Source organism: Pseudochaenichthys georgianus, chromosome 13, assembly GCF_902827115.2.
Source record: "Pseudochaenichthys georgianus chromosome 13, fPseGeo1.2, whole genome shotgun sequence".
Classification (NCBI taxonomy): Eukaryota; Metazoa; Chordata; class Actinopteri; order Perciformes; family Channichthyidae; genus Pseudochaenichthys; species Pseudochaenichthys georgianus.
In genome coordinates, this window is record NC_047515.1 from 12,034,323 (window position 1) to 12,054,154 (window position 19,832).

Genomic DNA, 19,832 nt, shown 5'->3' on the forward strand with positions numbered 1-19,832 from the left:
TTCCTTTATTTTTCTGTCTACTACATATACTGTAAATCAGAGGTGTATGTAGTACCTATGTGATCAAACGGCATTGAATCATGCTGATAACATGAAAATAGCTATACTTCCTTTGTAGAATGGAATAGTCTAAAGATGCTTTCTTTCAGTTTATCTGAACATTTTATTTTAAATTTCACTTGCACTTAAATGGTGAGGTAAAACTATAATTCTTGCATTAAAAAAAAAATATCTCTTCTAGTTCATGCTAAATGAAAATATAAGAGTAGGCCGAACGTGTCTTGTATTTTCGATGCAAAAAGCCAAACTCGATATGAAAATCTCTTTTAAATATTGCTATGTTGCTTATGACGAAGACCAAATAATTTACAGACATTTACAAATTAATAGCATTCTCTATAATACATTCGACACTACTTCGCATATTTAAACTATTTTTAATTTGTAGGCTAGGTAGCCTATTTAACAAAGGTATTTGCAGTAGGCTACTAAAGATGAATGTACATAATCCAAAGGTCATAGTTTGTGTCAAGTTACGTCAGGATTTACCCTCGCCACTATGCTAGCCAGCTACATTGCACAATTAGTTTATTCGATAATAAAACAAAATAACGTTTTCTAATAAACGATATGCCGATTAACTAGAAGATCATAAAGGATAACAACGTATGAGTAATCTTCAACCAAAACTGTCAACGTATGGAAAGCAGCAACGCTACATTAAAGTGACGCATTAATTAATGAAAATGGGCACAGCCGGAGAAGAAGTGTCGTGTCTCGAGCTGAAACTGCAAACTTGGCGATGTGCTCCTGCCCAGCCCTACCCATTACTCTGCGAGGAGGGTGGACTTGTGCTCATGTGCACTCTCCGCGCGCCCCCCACACAGTTGAACAGAGGGTGCGATACATAATTCAGTCCCAGCGAGGGAACACCAGCCCGGCCTGTCAGCCCGCGGAGCCGCAGCCTGTGTCGAACTGAGACGCCAGTGCGACTGCTTCCTGCTCCGGAGCGCATGGAGACTCAACCTTGGAGAAGGACGAATGCGGGGTTTGTTTCAGCCTATGCGTGCCTTTCCAGCGGCGGAAGGACAGTGCAGAGCGAGCAGCAGACAGTCAGCGGTGATCTTCAGGAGACGTAAACATTGCCATGCCCTGCTGCATGCACCACCTTCTGCGATCCGTCTCCTCCTTGTCCTCCGAGCTACTGTTAATAGAAAACATCAGAGAAGAGTAGGAAAATAACCCTGCTGCCGAAGGTACATTATTTTAGAGAAGTGGTGAAGTTGCGTGTGGGATAGGAGGCTGCAGCCGTCTGCACTGAAGGCATCCTGAGTGCTGTGTCCGCGTTTTGCGGCCATGCTGCAGGCAGCATCCTCCGAGCTGTTCTCGACCTGAGCTGCTGTCTCTGGGATTTACAAGTTCCTGAAAGCAGACAACTGGTAGCTCCAATTCCTAATGTTATGGAGTAGTATTTTGTATTCTTGGACTTTTCCTTCCTCTTTGTAACACTGAACATTTTTCCTTCGCAGTTTGGAATTGTATTACTCACAGATACTTTAGCCCCAAACTTCCGAAACATATGATGATCTGCAGGCTTTTTGAGTGTCTTACCATTACTCAAACCTGCCTCGGTATGACTTCTTGGTAGGACTGGTCTTGTTATTGTCACAGTTCACATTAAACGCAACACCATGGGTGCCAAGCAGACCAAAGGCCAGGAGGCCGGAGGACCGAGCCCTCAGCACAGCTGGAAGCGGACCCCCACCAGGGAGCGGGGGGACATCCTGGCCTCCCTCATGCTGAAGTCAGGGGACCGGCTGGGGCGTGGAGGGACGCCGCCGCCGCCTTACCAGCGCCGTATCGGCATGATCCAGGAGATGATGCTGATGGCCAAGCAGGGCAAGCAGGACGAGGCCACGGAGATGCTCAAGACACTCCGACAGGTGTGTGTTTACGTGTGTGTGTCGGAGAGGGAGTAAAGCTCTCAAGGGTCACAAGTGCACATTTCTAGCTCAAGAGAACATCATCCTAAATTCCTGTTCTATTCCAATGGATATACATCTGTAGATAAGGTGGTAGAACTCAAAGAACAGCCCTATACATAAGAATATGCCATTGGTTTAGTCTACGGCTGGTCAAGGCAGACCGTCCAACTTGAGCGTACAAGGAGCAGGCGTGCGTAAGGGTTAAAGGTTTGTAATAAACTTCAGTGAAGGTAGGTAGACGGTATCTAACGAGCGTAGGCATTTAAAAGATGCATTCATACTAACAACTTTACTATAGTCTCGCAAAGACATAAAGGTTGCACAAGTCTTTTTCTGCCTTCGCAAAAAAAACATGACTTGTTTTAAGTAGAAATATTATTGGCGTTCTTTCTTTCTCCTGCCTCTATTCATTTCTGTGTGTGTAAGCATGTTGTCATCCCTGGGGCTGAAACAGAAGCCAGGCTCAGACGCGGACACTGACTAAACTGATCGATTGGCTGCGTACATTACTGATGAATTCAGCCCGCTGGCTGGACCTGTTGAGCTGTGCCTGGCTCTGCTGCACTGGCACAGTGTGGACACAGCTACAATGTATTACCTCTTTCCGTCTTTCAAGAGGTTTGCAGTGCTAGTCTGGCTGGCTGCTGTTGTTGCTACAGACAGAAGCCAAAGTAAAGCACAGACTGAAAGACTCTAGTGTGGGGAAAAACAAAAAGAGAAGAAGGAGAAGGAAAAATCCCACCAGTTGAATTGGAGGATCTGGAGAGCTGTTAAGAAAGGGAAGGATATAGGCTCAAAAGGAGGGAGTTAATCTAATACATGTGTATCATTGAAGAGAAGGGAGAAACCGAGATATAAGCTCTCATCCTTGAAGACAGCACTGCACATAATCCATATGCTGCCACGTGTATCCCTCTATGACTCACAGGGAACAGAGCCTCACGGTTAAACACACACACACGCGCACACACACGCACGCACGCACGCACGCACGCACGCACGCACGCACGCACACACACACACACATTGCTTCCACAGTTTATTGTTTGGGAGATTTGTATCAGCACCTTTCTATTGTTCTTTACAGCTTCAATGGCCAACAGTAAAGCAAATCAAACAAGGATTCCTCCTCATGCGTCATCGCTGTGACCGGGGCATTAGTTTCTCTGATGCTGCTTCATTAAGCTATGATACCCCAGAGGAGGAGAGTCTCAGTCTCCTGTCTGACTGTGAGGCACAACCACACAGTGGGGTGCTGATGAGGGTCCCTCACAATAAGCACTGATTCTGTGATGATTACTGTGAGATACATGCTACTTAAAACTGGCCTCAATCTGATTATGAAAAATGAAGGTGATGATTTTTTGTATTAATCATGAGGTGATTAACAGAGAGAGTGAGACTATTTGGTGTAAACGCCAAACATCCCCTGGATTTAGCTTCAGTGTGAGCATTGTTTTGACTGTTGATCAGATTTGTTTTCCCCGAAGAAGACTCAACGGAAATGGGGATGGCCAATTTTTTTCTTCTTGATTGAGCATTTTATTAGGGCTGCCCTGGACTAAAGATCTTTCTAGTCGACCAATAGTCGTCAATTCAGGCGATTATTCGACTAATCCAGCATGTTTGTGATAAGCTATCATTATTAATATTATTGATACATTTCTTCTCCCAAAATGGTTTCAGTTTCAAGGGCTGATACAAAACGTTGTTATAACATCATGGTATGTTGTGCTAATATAACATATAAAATAAAACTGTATACGAACCTTTGAAATATAAATATAATATAAATGAAATGTTACACGTAGAAAGCGCATGAGTCACAGCGGACGGACGGTGTGATCCGCCTGCCTACATTCTTTATGTGTTTCAGAACAATCAGCGAAGGCACACGGAACATTTAGTTAATTTATTCTATAATTCATATCTTAATATAACAACCCTTTAAATATTACACAGCAAACGGAATCACTGACAATCTGCGTGTTGCCAAAAATACCTCCTCGCCTCACGTCTTCATCATGAAATAAAAACTTTAATTTATGTTTTTCTGAGGTCGGTATTATAATAAAGTATAGGTCTATATATGTTGAAACAAGCTTAGGTTACTGCCTGAGTCACTGCTGCTGTTTTCCTCCGATTATGAGAATAATCAGAGGTTGTCTGGGATAATTAAGAATTTCCTGCCCGACAAAATTAACTTAATGACCAGGCACAGCTCTGAATGAAGTGTGAGGGTTTTCTGACTGACGCGTCAAAGCACACGCATCGCATGGATGGAGTTTTTTTTTGTTGACTAATAGAGTAATGACAAATTATCCGACTAAGACTGTTTTAGCCGACTAATTGGGGACAGCCCTTCATTTTACCACTCCCGACCCGGTTCCCTCGTCTCGAAGTAAGTGTTTTTTTTAACGTTTTTGGTTTGAAGACTGAAATAATATAGAGCGGTTTAAAAGATGTTCACATTTTGTTCCCCGACAGAAAATACTCTACTGTTTACCCCACTTGTGATTGGCCGAAGCTTCTTTGTGCCATAAAAACGGCGGTTGCTAACAAGTGACTTTAAAAAACGACCGAACTTCATCACATCGACAAGTTCGTCTTTAGTTAAGCGGTGGTGATGCGCATCCATGCGACCTTGATGTAGTTTGGGTTAGCTTTCATTTCTGCCAAAAGAATGAATCCTTGTAATTTTGTAAGTGATTTTAATATGTGGAGTTTATCCCGCAGTACAACATGTTTGCCACAGATCGTTTTCTCTGCAATATACCAAAATCCAATGGCAAAATCCCATTGCTTTACGTGGAGTGAACCCTTGCAACACATCCTCACTCCGAGGTCGGCCTATGTTGACGTTATGTCAAGGTCCCCTGTGTCGGCTTTTTCCAATGCAAGAGGGGGGCGGCTGTGTCAGCTTTTTCCAATGCAAGAGGGGGGCGGCTGTGTCGGCTTTTTCCAACGCCCTTAGCGTACATTTTCAACTTTCCGGGATGTCCATAGGCTTCTATATAGCTCCCTAAACGTATGTTGTAGACGACTTGAGATCGCGAGCGAATGCTACCTGAAGATCCATTCTCACAGCGTTTATCAACCTTTTTCCTACTCAATATCAAGCCACACTTATTGTTTTTACTTCTTTATTTTAATTGAATAATGTAGGACTTTTGGTGCCGTCAGTTAAGGGGAGAGTAGGGGCAGAATACTGAAATCTGTATTGTTTCATCGTTTTTTCCATCTAATTTTGTATTCTTTTCTAAACCACACACTGTTATTTACTCAACAATAACACATAATTATCCTTGTGTTTAATTATTTGTTTGATTAATAAACACAAGTTGGAGTCCGTCAGGACCGAGGGTCGGAGCAGCTCATAGTAGTTGCTTTAGAGAATTTTACACCCGGAAGTAAGTATTCTCTCCGCTTCGCTTGACGAACCCCGTGATAGACCTCAAGCTCTGTGATTGGATGTTTGAGTGTGCGCCGAGGGTTACGCCGAGCGTCAAACAGCACTTTGAAATGGGATGGAACCACGGCAGACTGAACAAAACTGGATTTGAACGGGTCCACCCCGTCTTATGTCTGTGACCCCTCCTGTTGTTCATTGATAAGCCTGAAACATGCACTTGTCAAGGTTCAGAGGCACATTTTGCAAATATGGCAGTAGCCATCGATCATCTTAAGATAAGATATACTTTATTTATCCCGAGTTGGAAACATTTGCGTTATATCAGCATGTGTAACAGTTGTAAATATGCAGTGGTGTTTATTTGTAAATCATTTAGTATAATCACACAAATTCTGTGTTTTATATTTAATAATTCTGTGTCCTTTATTTATTGAATGTTCAATACCTGACAAGGTCGGAGATGAAAAACTTGGGTCGCAGGTTCCTCAACAGTGTATTTCAAGACATCTATCAATATGTGTGTATACCTCCACCATTAAACTGTCGTATTCTGCACATTTCTTATACTATCTACATACATCCTATAAGAGTATACTACATATGTATAATATCAGTTAAAATAAGTGTTTAAACATACAGTAGTTAACATTGCAGAAAAGCAATATATTAGTACTTTGTCAGGCTTAATATTTATACCCCCACAGCTTTTTTCTTATTCAAAATAAGACCTTAACCTAAAGTATTCTTTAATGTTTAAATAAAGCCTTATTAGTTTGCCTGTCTGTGTCTCCTATTAATATCTAATAATAAAAATAATACATTTCAATATCGTGCTTTAACCACCAGGTGTCCCTTTCTATCAGCTGTGCACCGTTATGGTGTAAATATACCAATATACCCATTGGATCAAATATAAAAGTCAGCCGAATTAGTATTGATACTGCAAGGAGACTTATATTGTGAAGAGAAATTGAAGATTTTGTTTAATTGCTGATATATTTATGATCCACGCCACATATTCAGTTTCGGCGGCAGTTGTTCCTGTTTGTCTAGAAGTCTTCTCATCAGGGCTCTATAAATAGAGAACTACGGCAGATATGCAATATTTAATGCAGCCGAACCGTGTATTACAATGCCGTTATGTGATGACCTCCTAAGAGAAAAGCAACCAAACTCGGAATAAAGTATTTTATTTAAAAAAAATGTTTTCGTCACAGGAAGTCCGGTTAACTAAAATGTTTGTGCGGAACAATACCCCAACCCATAGATCCGTGAGTGAATAATGTCAATCACCACATTACACACATCCCTTCACATTTACATTTTAATTTACATTAAAGTATTTTGTGAGGCCTTGTAAAATGTTTTTAAATATAATTAGGGTTGTAGTTGAAGAGTTTGTAAATTATTGCGTTGCCTGGCAACTTTCGGGTTGGCTTACAAAAATATGTCAGCACTGCACCACATTATAGTGATCACATTACATGACAGTATAACACAATGGGTAACTTGTGCTAGTTTTCATATTGGAGTGATCGGCGCGAGGGGGATACACATTCCAAGACAATTGTCGACAATCCTCGACAAGTTTTTTCTGATATCATTATTACATTACATTGCATTTAGCTGACGCTTTTATCCAAAGTGACTTACAATAAGTGCGTTCGACCAACAAAATACAAACTTGAAGAAAACAGAATCATATAAGTACATCAGGTTTCATAGAGCAAAAACATTTAAAGTGCTACACAACTGGCTTTAGATAAGCCAGTCCTTTATTAGTATATAAGTGCTTTGTTAATAGTTCTATCGCTCGAAGTGGAGTCGAAAGAGATGAGTTTTCAGTCTGCGCCGGAAGGTGTGTAAGCTATCTGCTGTCCTGATGTCAATGGGGAGCTCATTCCACCATTTTGGAGCCAGGATAGCAAACCCACGTGTTTTTGCTGATGGGAACTTGGGTCCCCTTCGCAGCGAGGGTGCAGCGAGCCGTTTGGTTGATGCGGAGTGCACGTGCTGGGGTGTGCGGTTTAACCATGTCCTGGATGTAGGAAGGGCCAGATCCATTCGCAGCATGGTACGCAAGTACCATTGTCTTGAAGTGGATTCTAGCAGTTACCGGAAGCCAGTGGAGGGAGCGGAGGAGCGGCGTGGTGTGGGAGAATTTAGGAAGGTTGAAGACCAGACGAGCCGCTGCATTCTGGATGAGCTGCAGAGGTCGGATGGCACATGCAGGTAGACCAGCCAGGAGGGAGTTGCAGTAGTCTCGGCGTGAGCTGACGAGAGCCTGGACCAGAACCTGCGTGGCTTTCTGGGTCAGCTGGGGACGTATCCTCCTGATGTTGTAAAGCGTGTATCTGCAGCAGCGGGTTGAGGCAGCGATGTTTGCAGTGAAGGACAGGTTGTTATCTAGGATCACACCCAGATTCCTTGCAGTCTGAGTCGGGGAAACAACAGAGGTGCTGATGTTGATTGTTAGGTCAAGAGTGGGACAATCTTTTCCCGGAAGGAAAAGCAGTTCAGTCTTGTCAAGGTTGAGCTTGAGGTGATGAGCAGACATCCACTGAGAGATGTCAGCTAGACAAGCAGAGATGCGTGCGACGACCTGGGTCTCTGAGCGGGGAAAGGACAGAATTAATTGGGTGTCGTCAGCGTAGCAGTGGTATGAAAAACCATGCGGGCTAATGACAGATCCGAGCGAGTTTGTGTACAAGCAGAAGAGGAGGGGACCGAGAACAGAGCCCTGAGCGACCCCTGTAGTTAATTGACAAGGGTCGGACTCCGACCCTCTCCAACTGACCCTGTAGGTGCGGTCTTTGAGGTATGAGGTGATGAGGGAAAGTGCAGAGCCTGAAACTCCAAGTTCTTGGAGAGTGCGAAGGAGGATCTGATGATTCACCGTGTCAAATGCAGCAGACAAGTCCAAAAGGATGATGACAGAGGATAGGGAGGCTGCTTTAGCAGTGTGCAGTTCCTCAGTGACAGCAATGATGGCAGTTTCTGTGGAGTGACCTGCCTTGAAACCAGACTGGTGCGGATCCAGAAGGTTGTTCTGATGGAGATAACAGGAGAATTGTTTAAAGACAGCGCGTTCAAGTGTTTTAGACAGGAACGGGAGGAGAGAGACAGGCCTGTAGTTTATAACATCAGACGGGTTGAGAGTGGGTTTCTTTAGGAGAGGGTTTACTCTTGCCTCCTTGAGACTGTTTGGAAAGTGACCAGAAGTTAGACAAGTGTTGATGAGGCCTTGTAAAACGGTAGAATATCAGGAGCGATACTCTGAAGGAGGTTTGAAGGGATAGGGTCCAGAGGACAGGTGGTAGGACGGGCAGAGGTAATGAGGGTAAGAACCTCACTTGGAGAGAGAGGGGAAAAGGAGGTCAGTGTGTGGGTGAAAGGAGGGTCTGGTGACCCAGCGGTGAGTAAAGGTGAGTCAGAAAAAGAAGAGCGAATATCATCAACCTTTTTTTCAAAGTGGTTAACAAAGTCGCTTGACAGAAGGGAGGAGGGGGAAGGGGCTTTGGGGTTTACAGAGAGGTTAGAAGTAGTGCAGTTCCTTGAGAATATGAGATCAAGGACATTGCCAGCTTTATGAGTTGGTGGGGACGGAGACAGTGAGAAAGCAAAGGCGGTTAACAGAGATGTTAGTTCGTCTATCTTCCCTGTCTGGAGGTTGAAGTCTCCGAGAAGTACAGCGGGAGGGCCAGTTTCAGGGATGTGTGAGAGGAGATTATCTAATTCCTCCAAGAAGTCCCCCAAGGCGCCTGGTGGACGGTAGAGAACAACAATGGTTAATTGTATAGGATGGGTTACTGTGACGGCATGGAATTCAAAGGTGGAAGGAGCGAAGTTTGGTAGCTTGAAGAGGGAAAAGCTCCATTTGGGAGAGAGCAGGAGACCAGTGCCACCTCCTCTGCCAGTGGGTCTGGGTGTATGGGAGAAGGAATATGCTGTGGAGAGAGTTGCTGGGGTGGATGTGTTTGATGGAGTAATCCAGGTCTCAGTGAGAGCAAGGAAATACAGAGACTGCAGGGAGGCGTAGCCAGAGATGAAGTCGGCCTTAGGAACAGCTGACTGGCAGTTCCACAGGCCGCCTGAAACTAGATGTTGGATCTCAGTGGAGCATGTGGGATAGACGAGAGCAGGCCGGTTATATCGATTACGAGATACACGGGGCCAGTGATAATTGCGAGAAGACACATAAACAGGAATGGAGAAAATACACATGATTATAGCATGAGAGGCTAAACAATTAAATAAAACACCAGCGATACTTAGCTCAATCAAAGTAGGATTTGCCTCCTCTTTGCCTCCCTCGTGACTCCAGCAGGACTCCTTTGTCTTTGTCAGTCTTACTCCCGCAGGACTCCTTTGTCTTTGTCAGTCTTAGCCTGTCTGACGCTCCAGGAAAGTGCTACCTAAATGGACACCTGATTGCTGAGTTCTCACAGCTGTGGGGAAGTGGGCGCAGATCAGAGCTGATGGGCCTCAATCGAGACTGGCTCCCTCTTGAGTTGCTATAGTATCTTTTCAGTGGCCCAATGGTTTTACAATTACATTAAACCCTAAGTTATAAAGTTATGAGTTTAACCCTTAATACAGTTACACCTACTCAATAAAGCTCTTAGTATTCTACAAATGTTTAAATCAAAGTTAACCCTAGCAGTCAGTTAGTTCAGTTTAAAGGTTTCAGTCAAATTACTTGTCCCAAGTTTCTGCCTAACAGATACTGTAGCGGTTTTGAGATTTAAAATCACAATTTCAGTCAGATCAACTACAGAGCATTTATACAGAGTACACACAGTGAAACAGAGAAGTCTAAAAACAGAATGTGACTCACACAATTCTAGAAGTCACCAGTTGGTCACCTTTAATATCCTTTCCTGCCGATGTTCTGTTGCAGGTGTTCAACTCTTGACCTTGATATTTCCCTTGCCCGTAGCTTGGGATCTCCTTGGCTTTGGGTTTCAGCTGCTCTCATTGCTGGTAAAAACAATCACACAAAAGGATAGTTACACTAAACCCTTCAATAGCAGTTAAATATATAATCCTATATTGTCCACTGTCCCAAAATATACATTTGTTGATATTATAGTTTTAGAAATATACGTTTTTCCATACATCTGTATCATAATCTGTGTAGATGGTTTAAATATGCTTTAGGGACATGTGATAGATTTTGTCATTTTGATAGACATCTCCCAATTGACATACTGCACTATTATTCCAGTAGCTCATCTGAAAAACTGCTTAAATGGTCAGATCCAAGTATATTTCTTTTTCTGGCCTCATTGTTACATATGTAGGTATTATTTGCAAACAGCCACTCTGCATTAAACCTCCAGTATGTCACCTGATACAGCTGCTGGGAGACTTGTGGGGAACTAAAACCTCTATCAGCACTTAGTGGACTCCTTCTCCTCATTTAGAGACCTGTACACATATACTTGTACAACATTTACAAAGTAATGCTCCCCTCTCTGTTAAGAGATTCTGAAAGTTTCAGGAACAAATATTCGCTCTCTTTTTGTCCTGATCCATCTATATAAAAACTTGAAAATGAGCTGATCATATTTTGGCCACTTTGGGATGTCATCATGTTTTTTTGGGTTGTCTAACCATTAGCCAATCCCCATCCAAGGTAACCCCCGTCCCCTTTATCACCTGAATCTCCTCCTAGAGCACCATTGTATTTTTTTAACCAAATATCTCTCAGGGGGGCGTGGGGAGTGGCTCCTTATTTTCATCAAAAGTAACGGACACAGAATCAGCACTTTTGAAACAGGGCTGAAACAGAGGGGTTTATGGGATGCTACAATGCATGATCTGTTTGGTAATTCGAGCCAAACACTTCAGAGACATGCTTTCTATATAACTGAGAACTATATTATATTGATGGTATAAGTATAATAGGGGACCTTTAAGACATTTCCATTTCTCATCTGCATATCTATACTTCATATGACTTGCTGAAGTCATGCTGAAGTTCACAAAAAATAGTACGTTATGTAGTTTTCTACTGCCAAGGGTCTGTCAATAAAAAAACACATATAGCAATGGCAGAAGATGGATAGGATTCCTTTATTGATGATTGTTCAGGAGGTTTTTACAATGAGCCATTCGAGAGACGGACGCACAAAGTTAGCTGCGAGATGAGCTACCGCTAACATTTTCTCAATTCCTTACTCTGAGTATTCAAGATATAACTAAAATACTTTATCTGATTAAAATATTTTTGTTAGAATGACAGAGATGTGAAAATAAATCTGTGTTATAAGAACTGGATTAAAACTATTTAAACCACTTCTGGCAAATACCCACAAAGCCGATGCATTCGGGAATGGGATAAGATGCCATCAGAGGCGACAATGCTAAATGGACTCTTACCTTGATTCAAATTACAGGTCACTCTAGGTGTGAAAAATCTCAACATTTGGGATAGTAAAAGTAAACAACTTGAAAAAAATTATAACATATGTGCAGTGATTTTAAGAGATATTTGGCTGTGGAAATGTACACTGAAAATTCTGAAAAGTTTACTTTAATCAATAATATTAAGTTGAACTTATTATGTTTTATTTAAACGTAATATTATTGCTTTCAACTCACCAGAGATCTGTACGACGAAGCCGGATTTTCGCTTAGCGAGCTCACGAGGGAAAACTCTGGGTTTCCAGTCCTACGACGCTGGTTCACTTCTTAGCAGGCTAGATCTCCATGGTAACTTATGCTGAGCGGCTAACCTGGGGGGTATACTACGAATCTAGTTCAACCTATCCTGGATATGTTTTGAGTTATCCGGTTGACTTAATCCAAAACGAAGCTGCTCTCGCTAAACTGTCCTACAACGCTGGCTATCAAGTCATTCGCTCAAGCCAGCCGTGTCCTATCTAGTTAGATGCGCGTTCACATAAAAGGGGTGGTATCTGGAGCATTCGACCAATCACAAACATGGATAAGCGTACTGACAGCTAGTGCTGGGGGGAAACGATTATTTCGAAAACGATTAATCGGGCGATTATTTGATCGATTAGTCGACTAACTAACGATTATTTGTCTGTTGTTCAATTCATAAAAAACGTAATGTAAAAAAACGTAATGTAAAACATTTTTTTTTCACAATACTGTGTCTCAGGGGATCTTAATATTTAACAAACTATTAATGTGTTATACCAGATTAACGGTAATAATCTCAGCTAACTGCCGATACAAACCATGTTTACCAAAACAAAACACAAGTCTCATAAGAAGCATCTAAATGACCCATGAGCGAAAAATGCTAACGGACATTGGCACAGAACTCAAGATAAAAGTACCCTTATTACTCATCGTAGCTGCACATACAAGATACCCGATTAAAGCTGAGACTCCACAGATTATGTAGGTATATAGTATCATCACTGAGTGATCCGGACTCGCGACAGGGGAAGCAAATACAGTCATCACAACACGTACCTTTACAGAGCTTCTAGGGAGATCGTCTCACCACCGTAGCTGTCAATCTGATCAAAAGACGTGTTCAATGGCATTAAAATGAGAAAAAACGCGGCTGAATCGGTTAATCCATAGGTTTTTAACGTCTATGTATAAAAAAATGATTGAATTTATAATCCATAATTCCATTTTTATGTAAAAATCGGAGAGCAAATGCTAGCTGCTAATGGTAGCCACCACAGCTAGCTGCCGCTTTAAATGTTCCAACATAGCCGTTGTGCTTGTGTGATATGCCAACTCCATTTGGCAAAGACTGCAAATGACAATATCTTTGCGTTTTGGACTAACTTTAAAATATTCCCATGCTTTTGAAGACCTAGGGCGAGATGTTTTCGTTTGAGGGCTTCGTGCGCAATCCTGTGAGGAGGTGGTAGCCGTTTCAGTCTCCATTGTGTTTGAAGTGCGATTGCGAACTGCTTGTTGCTTTGTTTACACACCCACGACACACTGTAGCGACGCGTCGATGCGGAAATATGTCGTCGACGATATTTTGAAGTCGTCGACGCGTCGCTCCAGCACTACTGACAGCGCAGCGTCATACTTCCTGAATGAAAAGTCAACTATAATATTAGTCAAATATGAAGAAGTTAAACTTTAAACATCCATGACTTAAACACTTTATCCAGGATAAAAGCCACATAGCTGCACCTGCAAGGTGAATGCAGCTGGTAAAAGAAAAAGCGTTTGAATGCGTACATTAACAGGTTTATGATATCACTGCCCCATCCAAGACACGAGTGGATCTGACCTTAATTACATTTGACTCGAGTGTTTCGTCAACTTAAAGAGCCTGTGACACGAGTTTCCCCCATCATCCAAACCCATCAATTTGAGTAAATATTGTCCCCTTGAAAATCGTTACTGAACTGATTTTGGATATTTGTTCTTTGATAACCATTAATCTGCCCTTCAATGTTGACCATTTTCTGGATCTTCTCGGGGATTCTTCAAGTCCCGCCAAATTATGTGTGACGTCATTGCGGGCACAGCGCTCCAGCTGCACCGTCCAGGATCCCAGCATCTGCATGTAAACCAGTCTATGATGTAAACGCACGATGGCGCACACAGCAGCAAGCTCAGACAGCGATGACAGGTTAATGTTGAACGTGTCTGAGAGCTCATATGAGGCTGAAGGATCGGTTTATGTTGTATCTGTTAGAAGTTTAGGAATTAGGTGCGTCAATATGGGCGATCATACGGTCATGTAGCCAGTAGGGCTGTCCCGAATACCATTTTTTTTCCTTTTTTTAAATAATTTATTTTTTTTACAAAAAAAATTCATAACACGCTCCGAGACACCTGACAACATGCTGTTAAGCAGAAGTGCAGAAAGAGCATACTATTACGATTTATATGTATTTATTGTCTCAGTACTCGCATACATTAAAACTAAATGTGTCCTCTGCATTTAACCAAGCCGCAGTGCAGCGCCTGGGGACCAAATCTGGTTCCAAATTACGTTTTACAACCTGAAGATACAAAACACATATTTATGTTATAACAACAATGCTTGTAATAACATAGCCGTAACAGTAGGCCTAACAGTGTAATACTTGTTACCGATAGAGTAAACAGTATTTAAATAAATGAAGAACGAAAAATAAATGAACGAACTGTATGCCAATAATTGCCTTAGTCCCAGATGTTCCCACATTGCTCCTATTATTTTCACTATTCGGATCAAATTGAAAAACTAATATAAAAAAACAATTCGGTTGCTTGCTTGCAACTATTTTCCAAGCAAAGTAAGTGCACGATTTTATCATGTGTAACGTTACTGTTTAAACGGCGGATAAAGCAGCTTCATCATGGCAACTTGACAACAGCTAAGCTAAGCTAAGCTAGGCTAGTACTTACAGCATCCGGTGACTTTTCAGAGTTGTTGTGCCACCGTGGTAGGCCAGTTTCTTGTCGCATATTTGGCACACTGCCTTCTTCTTACCATCGTCCAATTTAAAATGGTCCCACACAGCTGAAGTCTTCGGCATTTTGTGTTCAGGTGTGTGAAACGAGGTGAAGCGAGGTGAAGCGTGCCGTTTGCATTCGTGACTGTGAGTGAACGCGATGTCAGGAGCACAGGCTGAGATTGTATATATTTCCGCATTTTAACAGTGCAATTCAAAAGTATAAATATAGTATAAGGATATGGAAATTCGCCTTTATTGATAGCATACATTTAAAAAAACGAATATCCGAATAATGAAATTAAAACCCGAATAGTTGACCAACGAACGAATATTCGAATAGTCGAATATTCGGGTACAGCCCTAGTAGCCAGTGGTGGACTGGGACTAAAAGTCATCCCCGGGACTCTCGACCGGCCCACTTCGGTACCGCTAGTAAATTGTCAACGGGGGGAGTGGGGGATGTGCTAGTGACTTATCCGACCGGCCCACTTCGGTACCGGCCCATCGGGATTCGTCCCGACGGCCAGTCCGCCACTGCACCCAGCCCACGTAAACTGTCAACGGGGGAGCCTCGCTGCGGGGAAACGGTGGACCTAGTGTCCTGATCGGAGTGGGAATAATACAAATAATAATAATAATAATCCGTGCATTTTATCCATTAAACCACACGTTTAATCCATGTTGGTGTACTACAACTACAAAAAGCATCGGTTTGTTTTCTCATCAGGAAATGCAGACCGGCTCAAACAAACGATTTTTAAATCATCATCCTCACGATAATTTAATATCATATGTTCGCCGAATTGACATGAAAGCACTAATAAATGTAGTTTCATCCACTCGAGTTTACAACTACAAAAATAATCGATTTGTTTTTATATCACATCCTACGGGAGGAAATTCAGCAGCTCTCACTACCGATTTGTAATCCTAATTTAATCATCATCTTCACCACGATCATTTATGTTTATGTCGCCGAATTGACATGAAAGCACTGACAAATATGAATATACTGTAGTCAACTTCATTAAAACGTTATTAACGTGCCTAATCTCAGTAATTCACCATTTCTACTCATGACAACACACTTTGTCCGTGTTTGGCTCTCTCGCCGCACAGTGAAGCGTTCCCGCATTGACGTCACTTCCGGCTTCCCCCAAAACTTCTTTTTTAAACTGACGGTTCGAGATGACTAGTAGCCCAATATTTCATTGCACAACAGTTGTTGGGAGGCTGTCACAGGCTCTTTAATGTGTTGCTTAAAATAATACTACTGCATACAGTATGTGACTCTGTAAGTGTTGCACGGCCAGATACGGCTCAAGAAGCTGACTTAGATTAAGAAATATATGATACATTATGATGTGATATGAATGATAATGGGACACATCAACGTTTGCACTCACAGTGCCGCGGACTGTACTTAATGTTACTTTGATCCGGTTACTTATGTTGTGTCAGATATTTAAGTGAGCTTTCTTAACATAATAGTAATAATAGTATAATAGTTATAATAGTCAGATTGCTCTGAAGATGGGAGGTGATGTTCTATTCATTTTCACGTTCACACAGTCGGTGATTTTGGCCGGCCGTCTTTCCTGCAACGGCAGTTTAAACTGTATTTCCTTTCTCCTGTAATATGACTTGATAGCTTTAAACTCCGCACACTGAGCTCTGATTGGTCAGCAGGCGGTGCTTTCACTGAGTTGATCTTTTATCCTGGAACCTATCCTGCTTCGGAGCACAGACTAGGTTCCAGGATAAGTCACTATGGAGATCTAGCCCGCTAAAAAGTGAACCAGCTCGGAGCTAGAAAGGGAAAAGCGCTGGTGTGAAAGCTGCATCAGTGAAAGCACCGCCTGCTGACCAATCAGAGCTCAGTGTGCGGAGTTTAAAGCGATCAAGTCATATTACAGGAGAAAGGAAACTGCCGTTGCAGGAAAGACGGCCGGCAAAAATCAGAGCAATCTTCAGAGCAATCTGACTATTATAACATTAGCATTAAGAAAGCTTACTTAAATATCTGCCACAACATAAGTAACCGGATCAAAGTAACATTACGTAGGCTACAGTTCGCGGCACTGTGAGTGCTGACGTCGATGTGTCCCATTATCATTCATATCACATCATAATGTATCATATATTTCTTAATCTAAGTCAGCTTCTTGAGCCGTATCTGGCCGTGCAACACTTACAGTGTCACATACTGTATGCAGTAGTATTATTTTAAGCAACACATTAAGTTGACGAAACACTCGAGTCAAATGTAATTAAAGTCAGATCCACTCGTGTCTTAGTGATATCATAAACCTGTTAATGTACGCATTCAAACACTTGTTCTTTTACCAGCTGTATTCACCTTGCAGGTGCAACTATGTGGTTTTTATCCTGGATGAAGTGTTTAAGTCATGGATGTTTAACGTTTAACGTCTTCATATGTCTAACGGCCCGTCCACACAGCGGCGTGCGTTGACGCTTCACCATTCACTTTGAAGGGGGTGACGTCACTTTTAGCCGAAATGCATCGTGGGAAGCGACGCGGAGCGTAGCTGGCGTGGCTCGCTGCAAAAGTTGAGCAATGTTCAACTTTTCACGCTTCGGTAGAAGCGTCAGCCAATCGAATCATATGCCAGTACAAGCTCTAGCCAATCAAACCGCTGCTTGTGTGTCAGGGGCGGGAGATTCATGTGATTGGTTGTTGGTCGAGTTTCAGACACGCCCGCCGGCAAGCGTCAGCGCACGCCGCTGTGTGGACGGGCCGTAATATTATAGTTGACTTTTCATTCAGGAAGTATGACGCGCTGCGCTGTCAGTACGCTTGTCCATGTTTGTGATTGGTCGATCGCTCCAAATACCACCCCTTTCATGTGAACGTGCACCTAACTAGATAGGGCAAAGCTGGCTTGAGTTAACGAGTTGATAACCAGCGTCGTACGACCGCTTAGCGAGATCGCGTTTGTTTTGGATTAGGCCAACCGGCTAACTCAAACATATCCAGGTTATGTTGAACCGGCTTCGTCATACAGTTATGTGAAATCTGTTGACATAATACATTTAATGAAAGTCAACACTTCACTTCAGTGTAACACATTATACAGCTGCTGTAGTGCTTTAGTATCAATAGAACGGAGGAAGTATAACTGTGTAAACAGCAGGCGTAGTTTATGCAGTGGGTGATGGGTTGAGGTCAGACTCTTGTGACCTCTTTCTTGCTGCTGTTTGTGGACCTTGGGATAAGGGAACAAGGAAACACATCAACACACATGATGCAATCCAACTGGCTCAAAGTTAATAAAATGGAGGGACCTTTCTATTTGTGATATTTCAGATTGAAGATGAACACCATTTGTTTTGTTTTTAAGCGAGCAGATACTGGAGGCTGTAAGCAACTGGTTTTCATGTTGGGTGATGAAAACTAAATTGGAAGAACACCAGTGACATAACCATCAATCATCTTCATATAGTGTGGGGGGCGGGCTATGCTTTGCTAGAACAGTACATGATGGACAGATCGCACGATGAATTGAATAAAGACAATTACTGAGAGAAAAAAACCACCACAAGGATTAAACTGCAACAGACACTGATGAAGAAAATGAGAGGCAGCGGTGGGGAGTGATTACTCAGACATTGGAAGATACTCAGAGAGAGAAAGAGAGGTAATGATACTGAAGGAAAAGAGAGGAGCGAGCTCAGTTGTGAGGAGAGCCATTCTTCCCTGGTTACCAGGTTCTCCTCCATGTTGCCGGGAAACCATGGCGATGGCCGGAGGGCATGGACTAAATAGACATTGATTAATCAGGCAGGAGCTCTGTTAAGAGCTAATGAGGAGGCCACCTTCATATTCACTGCCATTCAGTTAACTTCACACCAAAGCTAACTGTTATCAACAAGCTTGGAGAGTAACAGATTACATGTAACAGGATACAAAAAAAGGAACAGAAAGTAATCGGTTTAATACTTTTATAACGTGATCCTCAGATAAGGTTTAATTTTTTTTGTACATGTAACTGGTGATTTCTAAAATAACCCTCCCACCCTGCTTTTGTTAACACATCCCTGGCCTTCCCTGGAGCTCATTGCTAAACTAGTAGCAGCAGTGTCTCTAGAAACCAGCACAGGCTCCAAATGATCCTCAGTGGTCCCTGTGCAGGCTCTGGTGTGTTGCAAGCGGTGGATTGTTAACTAGTCTTATGGTATGTGATTTGCCTGATGATGAGGAGGGGCCTTTCTGTTGTGGTCACCATTATTGTTTTAGACTGAATCTGCAAGCCATGATGATGGGGTCAACAGAATATAATTGTGCATGAGGTTTGTCTTCGTTACATTATACTACATTACTATTATTATTATGTAATATTTTGGGCTACCAGTGCCTTTATTGAAGAGACGGAGAGTTGAAAGGGGAGCCGGAAGATGACATCCCAGGCCGGATTCGAACGTGTGTCCTCCGCACGGGGGCTGAGATTGTTGTTTTTGCGTTCGAATTATATTTGTAGGTGGCTGTTTTCAAACTCAACACATCTACACTATTGCATGGATTCATTGTGTCTCCAGAATGTATTTCTCAGTGCTGCAAATGTTCCCTGTTGTGTCACACTGTGTTGATTAAACCAAAGGCGTAGAGGACTGCAACCTTTCACCTTGTAATGTTAGTTGCACATCCTCCTTTTTATTTTTATTTTTTCTTTGGTCTTATCAGAACTTGAAGGGCAATGTCTCTACAGTATGATGCTGTTTGATTGATTTGTTTGTGTGGAGCGAGTGCTCCCTGCAGTCTGTACCATCTGTTCCATCATTCCATCCTCATTCAGTTTTTTCAAGGGTCATTTTTCAAACAGTGACACCCCTGAAGGCTTGTTTGGGAGAAACCAATTCACAACGATATACTATAATGAAAAAAATGAAGCCCCCCCCCCCCAGTTCAAATCCCTTCATGCTGTTATCTTAAAAGTCTTTCAGGGCTCCTGAAAACAAGCTAACTGATGTGTTGGCTAACTCTGAAAAGAAATACACTAAATGAAATATACTTTTTTA

The 19,832-nt window shown here is 42.4% G+C and overlaps 1 protein-coding gene across 1 annotated transcript in view; it reads left to right on the forward strand.

Moving 5' to 3' along the window:
- The first annotated feature begins 783 nt into the window (after positions 1-783).
- The window catches only part of lrrc75a (leucine rich repeat containing 75A), an 89,885-nt gene continuing 70,836 nt past the window's right edge, over positions 784-19,832 (forward strand). Inside the window, exon 1 of the mRNA XM_034096847.2 lies at positions 784-1,943. Coding sequence (XP_033952738.1) covers positions 1,692-1,943 — 252 coding nt within the window. The 5' untranslated portion in view covers positions 784-1,691. The remainder of the gene's footprint in view (positions 1,944-19,832) is intronic.